The sequence below is a fragment of the Pygoscelis adeliae genome, unplaced genomic scaffold (assembly GCF_000699105.1).
Source record: "Pygoscelis adeliae isolate BGI_AS28 unplaced genomic scaffold, ASM69910v1 Scaffold263, whole genome shotgun sequence".
In the NCBI taxonomy this organism is placed as follows: domain Eukaryota; kingdom Metazoa; phylum Chordata; class Aves; order Sphenisciformes; family Spheniscidae; genus Pygoscelis; species Pygoscelis adeliae.
Genome location: NW_008824552.1, coordinates 568,982 through 580,545, shown reverse-complemented (window position 1 = coordinate 580,545; position 11,564 = coordinate 568,982). Strand labels below are relative to the sequence as shown.

The following is an 11,564-nucleotide window of genomic DNA, read 5'->3' as shown; positions in this document are numbered from 1 at the left end:
CAGATCATTGATAAAGGTATTGAACAAGACCGGCCCCAAAACTGAGCCCTGGGGAACACCGCTCGTGACCGGCCGCCAACTGGATTGAACTCCATTCACCACAACTCTCTGGGCCCGGCCGTCCAGCCAGTTTTTGACCCAGTGAAGAGTATGCCCGTCCAAGCCATGAGGAGTCAGTTTCTCCAGGAGAATGCTGTGGGAGACAGTGTCAAAGGCTTTACTAAAGCCTAGGTAGACATCATCCACTAAGCAGGTTACCTTTACATAGAAGATGATCAGGTTAGTCAAGCAGGACCTTCCTTTCATAAACCCGTGCTGACTGGGCCTGATCACTGGGTTGTCATTTACTTGCCATGTGATGGCACTCAAGATGATCTGCTCCATAACCTTCCCCGGCACCGAGGTCAGGCTGACAGGCCTGTAGTTCCCTGGATCCTCCTTCCGGCCCTTCTTGTGGATGGGCATCACCTTTGCTAACCTCCAGTCATCCAGGACCTCCCCCATTAACCAGGACTGCTGATAAATGATGGAAAGTGGGTTGGTGAGCACTTCCACTGGCTGCCTCAATACCCTTGGGTGGATCCCATCTGGCCCCGTAGACTTGTGGGTGTCAAGTCACACACTCTGCATTTATCATGATTAGACATTAATTTAGCACTTTACCTAGTACCATGTATAATCTTTGTGGACACCATCTGTTTTACTACTGTGATAGGCCACCACATCATGTAATCTGGCTTTTGAGCTTACTGACCTTCACCCTGAAAGCAGGTAGGTTCATCATGCTGCCCATTTCTCTTGGGAAGCAGTTGTAAATATTTCCTCATCAGTGAGAAGCTTTCCTCTTAATTCCAGCCCACGCTTATTTAGGGTTAGTTTACATCTATTTATTCTTTTGTCAGTATTATCTTTCAGTTCAAATAGCTCCCTTTTGTCCTTGGCATTTACCCATGGTATATTTACAGAGCGCGGTTTTATTCCATCCAGCCGTTGTTTTGTTAGGCTAGGTAAGCTGAGCAATTTTTGTCCCTTCTGATGTCGTAAGCTCCCATTCATCACTCCCATCTGAGTGATGTTTCTCTGCACCTGATGTGCTTTCTCTTTTCTTTTATTGGTAACTGGAGAACAGTGTATTCTACTATTGGCTTGCATGGAGACATTACTATTTTCCCTGCATCTACTGGAAATAAATTTAGGGGGTTTGGTGCCTACAGTGATGGCTTATGGTCAGTCACTGTGCAATCTTAATTCACTTTTCTGCCTCTTCAAGTAGATTAATCCTACATTTGGTATAAGGATTCATATTCGCATTGAAAGGCATGTTCTTGGCCATCATATTTAATCCCGTTCCTGTCATTTCAGTCTGCGAGTTCATTCATTTCTTCCTCTCTTGATCTCATCCTCTCTTCTGTTGACAGACATGCTGAAGGTGAAATGCTGAGAAGCAGTCTTTGGTCTAAAAGAAAAGAAAAATTTTTCTAAAGAAAAATAAGATCACTTCCTGCTCCTGCAAATTCTCCACTCTCTGGTTTTCCCAAGGAGGTCTGCTGCATTATTTTTTTTCCTTTTTTTTTAAAAAGAAAATCTGTTAAAAAAAAGATTAGTTTTTTTGACAGCTCAACTTTTTTCCCATTTTCAACTTCCATATCTATTTGCTTCAAAACTTGTTTCACTTCTTTGTTTGTTAATTAACTTTAGCGTTATGGGTCTGTAGTTGTGTCACCTTTTTCTTCTTTCTTGGTATTGTTTGCTAATCTCTGTGCATATCCCACTGCCGTTTTCTGATGGAATTAGTAAAAATCCCTTTTAATGAATTTATAAGTTATTCTATGTGAGGATAATCCTGTAAAGACTAGCTAGACTTCTATGAAATACGCACTCCTACAGACCTTGGGTTTGAAAGAGGCCTTGTAGTTTTTGTTCTTGAAAGAAGTAATTTTGCTAGCAGCATGCCAGAGGACTTCGTTGTTCCCCCGCCCCCATTTCCCTTTTTAAAAAATTTGCACAACTTTCAATAAGTATGTTTTGCAAATAGGCTTGCCTAATCCGCGCTATAAATGTTCTGAATAATGTGGGCCAAAAAGTGCAGAGAAGGAGTGGCAGGAATTTACAGCTAGATTAGGTCCGTGGTATTTCCTCTCTTAGCAAGATGGTCCTAGATTAAGTCCTCGTAAATTTTCAATAATTTAACACAATTATAGCTTTACAGGAAGTGTTGAAACCTTCGCTTCCCTGCAGAAGAATCTCTTTTCTGCATTCTTACATCCATCTGAAGTTTGTTGTCCTCCTGCAAATCTCTTCTGAAGTCACGTGCCTTCCCAGGTGCGGATAAACATCATGGTATTTCTTTTGTTCGGCATTTTCATATTTGAATTTTTGCCAGGTTTTTGACAGTTTCGTAACGAAGTGACCTTGAACAGTGATATTTATATAATGCCTAATAACTACTCTTGAAAATGGGCATAGTTGAGAACTCCTTTAGGAAGCAGAAGATTCTCTATCCGGACTATATAGCCTTTACTCTACTTTTTGAGGCTGGATGACATCTTTGCACAATTTGTGGGAGGACGTGGTAATGGGCAGCGTACCACACAACACTGAGTTTCAATGGATTTCTTCCAAACCAGGTCTCCACTGAAAGTGAATCACTGCCCATTGCAACACTGTGGGAATGTGGTAAAAGGTTGATGATTCCCCAAAGAATTTAAGCATGAAAAAGGCCTTTTATATTGGTATAAACTTGTATGTCTTTGCAGAGCTGTTTTGACTTCAGCTGGGCTTCTTTTACATGGAGGAACTTACTACAGAGCTGACTAGAAGAGCAAGATCTCTGGCACATCTTTGTTTTGCTTGTTATAACTTGGTGAAATTCATGGTTGTGCAGGAGATGATGTTAAATCACTAAGGAAGTGATTTAAAGAAGATCTGATAAAAATCAGATGTGTGTTTTATCTGGTTGAGAAGACTGTCTCAAACTGAGATTTGAATCTACTTTGTGGGAATTTAGAAGAGCTAACTTGTTAAAGTTAACTGGGTACACTTCTGCTTCATGTGTTCTGAAATAACCATTCTTCTGTTTGGGTTTGAATTTTCTGTAAACCTGTAAAGAATGGATCTTTGTTCCCAGAAGTGCTGTAATACTTTGGGGTTGTATGATCATAGTTCGATAGTTTTCACTTTTCTTTGGGATGGATCTTGGGAAGTAGGACTCCTGAAAAATAGGTGCTTGAATTAGGGGAGTGATTCGGACGTGGCCTGCTCACTCTTTTTCTCTGTTTTAGGAAGTGAAACTCTTCTGAGCTTTTCTGCTGAATAAAAAAGCCAGACATAGGTTTTTTTGGCCTCTCCATAGCCTTATGCATTGTACTTTCCATTGAGATATTTGGAAATTAATTAGTTTTAATTTTGTATATGTTTAGCTGATGGTATGTGAAAATGTGCAGTTTAATTTATGTAAGCAACATTCTGCCTTTTTTAATAGATTTGCTCTTTTTCCCAAATTTCATGTCATTTTATTCCCATTACATAACCTTTATTCTCCAATTTATGGTTTGTGGTTAGGCTAAAAAGCTGAATCTGCATCCCTTCTGCTGAGGAACGTACCATTTCCTTATGCTTCACTTAAACTTCTCAATATTTCATTGTACTTTTGCATAGGCCAGGACAGTGTGGGGAAGAAAACCATCTAAATCAGACTGGGAGAGTAGTCTTAAAGAAAACAAAAAGAAAGATTCCTTCATCTTCCCCAGTGCTGGAAGGGTCGTCATGCCCCCTGGTGTGAGAGCTGGGCTCTTGGCTTGTTCTTGCTTTCCCTGCTCTCTGCAACACGTGTCGTTTCTTTGCATTGCATCCCAAGCAGTGGTGTCTTGCCGATGTTCAGGCTCTTGATAAGCTTTGGCAGTTGCCTGTCACGCTGATGAGTAGCGGCTTCTGACTTTTTGCTATTCCTTATCGTACCCTCTTACGGTCTTTGGTCTTACGTTGTGATCTGTAGCATCCCGTCCGGCTTGTTCTGCGTGTGCGCAGTGACTAGCAGACTAATAGTAAAGATTGAACTGGTTTCATTTGGGAACGAGTCACTCGGTGACCTTAAAGTATCTGAAGGGAGTGTGGAGGAGAGGGTTCCAAGAACAGGTTTGAGAAAATTGAAAAACAAACAAACAGTTCTTTTAAAATACCAGGCTTGAACTATTTGGGGCTTATATCTCCCCAAGGAATGGAGTTTTAATTCATGAGCTGTGCAATCAAGGTAAACCTATTTTTCTGCCTCCTGCCAAGAAAGTAAGCACCATTTAAGTCAAACTTTGTAGTTAAATTAGTATTTTATTACTATCCATACACATGAAAAAGGACAAAAGAGTTAAAATGTTCTCAGCCTTCAAGTAGTTAACTGTGTTGTACCAAAATTTAACTTTGTATTATGTGCGACTTCCAAAAAGGTGTGGCTTTCTGGATGAAAACTGTTGAACCTGTCTTTAATGAGAGAATGCAGCTTTATTTACTTGAAGTGCACGGTACCCAGTTCTAAATCTCTCTGCTTTTGATTTCTGTCCTACAGGGAACACAGTGAGTAACCTGATTTTCATTCTACCTCCAATCTATGGTGCGATTCAGACCTATAAAGATGGCCTTGAAAAACGGTATTTAGCTGCGTATTTGTGTCTTACAGGTAGGTGTAAAACTTAATTTGCTCTTTCATATAAAGAGAGCTCAGATGTGCAATGAACAATATCCAAATACTAATAAACCAAGTAGTTAAATCCAAATACTATGTGTGTGAAACGTAAACCTCAATTTGTTATACTTTTTAATGTTTACAGAAGATTTGTTTTTGTTGGAAGGACATGAAGCTAGAATTCACTACATAACTTTATGAGATTTTAAAGTGATCCTTTTCTGGCTTTAAATCCTGCTCAGTGCATCTTAGCTTACTGTGGCCTTTTATGATGATTTACGGAAGATGTCTTGTGTGTCCTACTTCCAAACAGTTTCACTCTATATTAATATTTTTGTGACATTTGTATGAAACAGTAGTACAAGAAATGGCCAAGATCTTGAAGGAACTGGAAAAGCATTCTGTCATGAGTTTGAATTTGTTTTCAGTTCCTCCTTGGCATATATCACCCAACCACCTAACTGCCATCGTATCTGGGAAGTTTTGCTAGGATGGAAGAACGATTTGACATTCGTGCATAGATGAACTTAAGGGCAGTCAGGTTTTTCTAAAATAGCAAAATCTAGAACAGAACCAGCTTCCTTTAAAACACTAATTATGCAACTAGAAGTCATGTTCCTTATGAGAAAAGAAGATGTTTGAAGATGGTCAGATTTGGCAGTTGGGTCTCGAAGTAGATTTCACAGAATTTCTGTGTTTCGCAGCATTTCCATGTTTGCTATAGCTCCTATCTCTGTGGAGGCTATCTTTCCCAGTCTTCCCGGTGGTAAGAGATTGGTTTATTGTAAATGTTACTTTTAAGATTGGCATACTTATATATTTAGAGAAACATTGTCGAAAAACACATGTCCATATGCTAAATGTATTCTTGATGCCAATTAAACTGTGACATACACTAGGTACAACTTCATGGTTTTTCAGTTACATCAGCTTTGCTGATATGTGTGAAAGATAAGCAGCAACAATGTACAGCTTTGAATGTTGTCTGAACACTTTCCAAATAGCCATTTGTAGGCTTTTTATGGTTTTGAGTAATTACTCATTTTTGTCTCAGTATAAAATAGTTTGGCAAAAGGAATTCTTGAAGGTCAGGGTTTCCTTTTAAAAAGACAGGGAACAAAACAGTGTGTAAGCATTTGCTGAAGTTGACTGTTTGCATATTCTTGAATCAAAGTATCCTATACTGCCATTCTTTCTAAACGAAAAAAAAGTAAAACTCTGTGTCTGAGACTCAGTCTTCACCGTAACTTGTGGCTGCCTCTGTCAGCGACACTTCATGATGGACAAAGTGTGCCGCTATCTGACCAGAATGTCAGGCTGTCGCACCAAGACTGCCCTGAGTGGGCAATTCTCATATACTGTTTAACGTTTAAAATGTTTAAAACAAACAAAAGACTGTCTTTGATCACAATCAATACCATGGAGTTCAGTTTTATACTGTTCTTGGTGTTCATGAAGGGGAGCTCAGCCTGCGTATTTGACAGCCGTGCTGGAGGGCAGTCCTGAGTTCCAGCTGGGCTCTGCTCATCTGTGACTGGGATGCCTTCGACTCCTGTCTGAAGTGATAAATGCTTGCATGGCTTGATTTTTATCTCCTATGTTGCACCTAACATTAAAGGTCACTCCCAAAAACGTTTCTCTTCTGTTTTGTCTCTGCTTCAGTATTCGTAATGCTGGACTGTTTTACAGCAGTTGAAAGATGTAAAGGAATATAGAAGGCTTTATAGTTTCTCAGTGAAAAACAGTAACAGGATGGTTTGGAATCACAAACCTCCTAACATTTGTTCTACTACAGAATAAAAGCAGCAAATGAGAAGATAAATAGAATTTTAAATACAGTTGAAATGTGCCAAGAACATTGGCATTCTCTCTGTGCATGTGACAGAATGAGAACCGTACTGAAGTGGAGATAGAGTAAGCGTACAGAGATTTCTTTTTGCAAGAAAGTACCAGAGAGAATTCTTTCCCTTACAGTAATTTTATTTATTAACAGATTTTACTCTACTTACTTAATTTGTAACAAACAAGTATAGACTTCATCTGTAAAGGGATAGTGAATTTAACACAAACTTCTGATTTCACTTCAGTCTCCGTGCTTCATAAAGACCATATAGCAGAGCTTCTAACTAGTGAGTAGGGTCTAAGGGTTGTTTTGTTAAAGTAGAAATGCTTTAAAAATTCTGCTATGAAGATGGGGGTGGAACGGAGGGCACTTCAGTTAGGTTTTAACAACTTTGAATCATTACTGAGATTTTACAAGATGTTAAAAGACAGCTGTCAAAGCGGACATTAAAACTAAATCTGTTAGCGTTTGAGAACATAGGAAGTGTTGTTTCTAGACATTATTTTGATCCAAATCAGCTGTTTCTTTTGGATGCTTCCAGACATTTAGCTGATTGTCAGTTCCTTTGTGTTTTACCACGCCGCGTTCAGTGCTTCACTTTATACCCCACAACTTCTTTTGTTGACATTTATTTCCTCTTTGAACCAAATGCATTTTGAATTAGGAAAGCACTGTTAGTTTCACATACATGCTAAGATCCACAGTTGGCAGGACAAGTCTAAATAACTGTTCAAATACATTTCTTGTTCATACTGGTGCCGAGACTGAGTTGCGCTTTTCAGCAAGTTTTTTGAGATATAGCACACTGTTCTCAGCCCTTATTTCTGCTGCCTTACAGTTCAAAGGGCATGTTGTCAATGAACTCAATAGGAACTGGATATGATTTTTAAGCTTTAGAGAATTATTTAATCAAGCTGTAAATTATGAATAATAATCTTAAACAATTACTTTAGCATGTTGCATCTCACAAAGTAGCTGGAACAAATCATCAGACTGTCACTACCTCGAAGAATAAGCACTTTTTTTTGGATGGTTCCTTATGATGCTGTGGTATTATATCAGATTCTACCATATGTCATTTCCTCATGCGTCCTGGGAAACTATGATTCGCAAACGGTTCATCTTCTAGAAGGGTCTCAATTTAAAAAAAAAAAAAAAGTATATATATAAAAAGAGAGAGTGTAACTGTTTTGGACCTAAGAAGATAAGAAAAAGCAGTCAGTGGAGTTATATACTTTATTAGATGCTTTACTTGTAATTTGGAAGGATTGTTCTGTTTTGTATTTCTTTGGCCTGTTCAGGGTTCAGTTATTCAAGCTGTGCCAAAGTGGAGGAAAAAAAGGATGCAAAAAGATTTCTACCTTAGACATAGCCATAGGAACTTGTAAACAACCTACTAAATTTCATTTCCAGGGAAACTCTGTATCTGTGAAAATAGCTGTTAGAAGCCCTTCAGTCACAGTTAATACCTTTATTCTTACCTAACAGCCATAGAGAAGGTGCTTAGGCCACATCGTTGTTAGTAAATCAAATGTGCTTGGGAACATTCCTGACTGCTGAAGCCAACAAGTGTGGAACAGCCCGTGTCTGTTCGTCTTAGCCTCCAAAACAAGGTGACCGCATACAAATTCCCCTGCTGGGCACAGGTCCTGGACTCTTCTGGCTGCTGGGCTGTGCCTGGGAGCTCTTCGGGAAAAGCGCTAGTTGGAACAGGCCAGGTTCACGCCGCAGACTGTTCTAACAATTCACTAGCGCAGACGGTTGCATTATAGCGTCTGGGAACAGTCCCAGCCACGCTCGAGTTTACTTGTAGAGCTGTACCCTTGGAGTAACCAAGGTCTCTCCTGTCTCTTACGCTGTGGGGGGAAACCATTACAAAACAAAATAATTCAATAAAAATGGTTCATTTAATTCTACTTTTTCATCTTGTTTCAGTCTTTGACTGTTTATGATGCAGTATGTTGTTTATCTTCAGTTCTATCACTGTAAGAAACCATAGGTGGAATTCAGCTCCAGATTCAAACACCTAAACGTTTGTCTGCCTGTGCAGAGGGGTCTGTCTCCCATTGCAGTCAGTAAAGCCTAGAGAATCGTTTTGGCTCATCCTAAAATATTCCCTTGTATTTGGCCAGCTGAAATACCCTTTATAATGCATTCTCTTTAGTGGAAGCTTTGACACCTGGCTTATGTGTAGATGCCTAAATAAAGGTGTTTGCATCTGGAGCATCCTTCCTTCAGAATGTTTTCATACAGTGCCTGTACAGTTTAAATTCAAACCACATCTATGAAATCCTAATAAACTGCTTTTTCTATAAAGAATTTAGACTTATGATAAGAATTTTGAATGCTGATGGATAGTCTTATATCAAAATGAATTATCACTGATTATGTGATACTTCTGATTCTTCCTAAAACTATTGAAAAATTCGTAGGGGATATTTGTGTCCTCTAGGGTTAAAATCCTGAGAGTTTATATGGTTCATATATGGAGCTGGGTCTCGTGTATAATATCAGATTATTTCTAGCATGGATATTGCCTTGAAGCCTTTGACAGTGTCGAAGCACGGTGAAATAACTGTGTATGAAGTAAAGTTTGCAGATGCATTGCTTTTACATCATCACTAACACAACTATTTTATCAACTGGCAGTAACCACACATTGTGTTTGCTGCAGGACAAAAAAAACCCCATGTTAGTCTACATATAGCAGCTAACCTGACTTTGCATTTCCCGTCTTTTTAAGTGCTATTCTGATCTCGTAATATTGTGACTTAATGTGTATTCTATGCTTAATACATGATTTACGTACATCCCCTATAACTTGAGAGGTTCGTTGATGTAACGCCTGCTTACAGGGTGAGCAAATCCATTGCTCAGTTTGTCAACGGCTGTACGGGGAAGTGGCTTCTGTTGAAAATTGGTGTAATTGCGGTAATCGTGTTCACTCATATTTTGAAAACGACAAAGCTGATAGAACTTCTCATTGCAGTGACGGTTTCTGTGAAGTAAATATTCCTTAGAAATGTCATGATCCTGAAGTTATGTGATGAGAAGTATGGCTAAAGATAGCTGCATTCCTGTAGAACCGCAGGTAGAAGCTACATGTGAAGACATTTGAGCTTAAGTATTAAACCACTATTTACTGGAGACAAATACACGTCAAGCCCCCTGTACATTTACAAGTTAGACTTTAAGTGTGACAAAAAGGTAGTGTGCTCTGGGCATAGCAGAGGAAATAAAGATTTCCTTGCGAACCTTGGCACGTGATAGGTGTTTCCTCGTTTTACTTTGCAACGTTTTCAGCACCGAACACTAACCCTGCATTAAGCCACAAGTCAGCAACTCTGACTAGCACGGCTCTTGGCCCAGTCAGTGCCGTATTAGATATTAGTTCCCTTCTGCTGAATTTTACCAGTTATATAGTGCTGTTAGTGAAGCAGAGTACGGCATATGCTTCAGCTGCTACTGTTCAGTTCATCATCTCTTAACGCAGTTTCTTTCTTCCTCCTTTTTGAACAGATTCGTGAAGCTTTTTGCACAGTTCTGTGTTAAGATAGAACGTGTGCCGAAGGTAGCAAATGAGAAACGTGGTTCTTGGCTCATTCGATGTCTAGATGTAAAACATTTTTAAGTTATCCCTCTGCAATGTAAAACATACCTTTTAAGGTTATCCTTCTGCGATAAGCAGGGATAAATGGGATACACAAAGAATCACAGTTTTATTCTTCAGTCTTCGTTTAAAACATCTCTTCCAAAAGATGCTATTGTGCATGGTTACCACAGTAGTGTTTGAGGAGATGTTGTCTGTGCAGTCTTGAGAGGGAGAGTGTCATCTGATGAATAATCTAGTCATACAATTTCTATAGTCATGTAACGTCCTGGGTTTCTTGCTGAATGCACTTAAATACCAAACAGACTTGACCGTGTTCATGAGCTCTGTCAAAATTGCAGCAAGCAGTATTACAGCAATTTCCAGTAGAGGTTTTTATTTTAGGAAGGACCGTATGATGAGTCCCTGTAAACATTTCTTGTTTTGGATAACTATTTTATTGCTACACAATATAGCTAAAGCATCGTTCGCCAATGCATAGTAAAATTTCATAACCAAAGAAACTCTAAGTGTGATCATGACACAGAAGCAAGAGGTTTTTTTATTATTTTTAGAAATTAATTGTAGTCGTGGGATTAATGACCTGAAACACTAATATCTGCAGCATTCTTGATTTTTGCAAAGGCTAGAAAGGAAAAATATAATGTAGAAATAACTGCTTCTAATCATATAGGAGGAAGGGGAGGAGTTCAGTAGCTGATTGTTGAGATTTATTCACCCCAATAACATTAACAAAAAAAAAACCAAACCAAAAAAACCTGCAAAACGACAAAAAAAACCCCTAACAACATATTTTGTTAATTTAAAATCAGTTGACATTTCTCATGCAATGATTTTGCCCATATTTGAAAATTACACTTGTTACAAATTGTAAGAGTTTGTATCATGAAGATACTGAAATCACTGTGACAGCCAGAATAATGGATGGAACTGTTTTAATGATGATCTTAATGTTTTGGTTTTTTTTCTTCAGAATGAACAGTAGTTGTAATACATTCTGAATACATAGAAAAATGACTATGAGAATTTCTCATTAAAATATCAATGAAGGTGAAAAACAGTTGTTGCTTATTGTTTGGAAAGATTTTTCAAAGTAAAACAATTTAATCAGAACTTACAGAAGTGCATATGGTTGTTTATGTTCTGGTAGACAGCCATGCTTAATTTTCCCAGAGAATTAATAGCATTAAAGTATTTGGCAATACGTTTTTAAATGCAGCTGTATTACAGTTCTATGTTTCAGGAAAGTTACACGCTTAGGTATTTCATTTCATTGAGTACGTGTAATAATCACAATTCTAGTCTAATAGCATTTAAAGAAACATCCAGACATGTCTATCAACTCTCTTGGGAATCCTTGAGGGCGCTCAAGGGCGGCAGTGTTGATCTGCTCGAGGGTAGGAAGGCTCTGCAGAGGGACCTGGACAGGCTGGATC

General features: G+C 38.7%; 1 protein-coding gene across 1 annotated transcript in view; it reads left to right on the top strand.

The window, feature by feature from the left end:
• Window positions 1–11,564, top strand: part of ACER3 (alkaline ceramidase 3) — a 57,638-nt gene that overhangs the window by 19,195 nt on the left and 26,879 nt on the right. Inside the window, exon 3 of the mRNA XM_009321951.1 lies at window positions 4,559–4,669. Within this exon, the coding sequence (XP_009320226.1) occupies window positions 4,559–4,669 (111 nt within the window). The remainder of the gene's footprint in view (window positions 1–4,558; window positions 4,670–11,564) is intronic.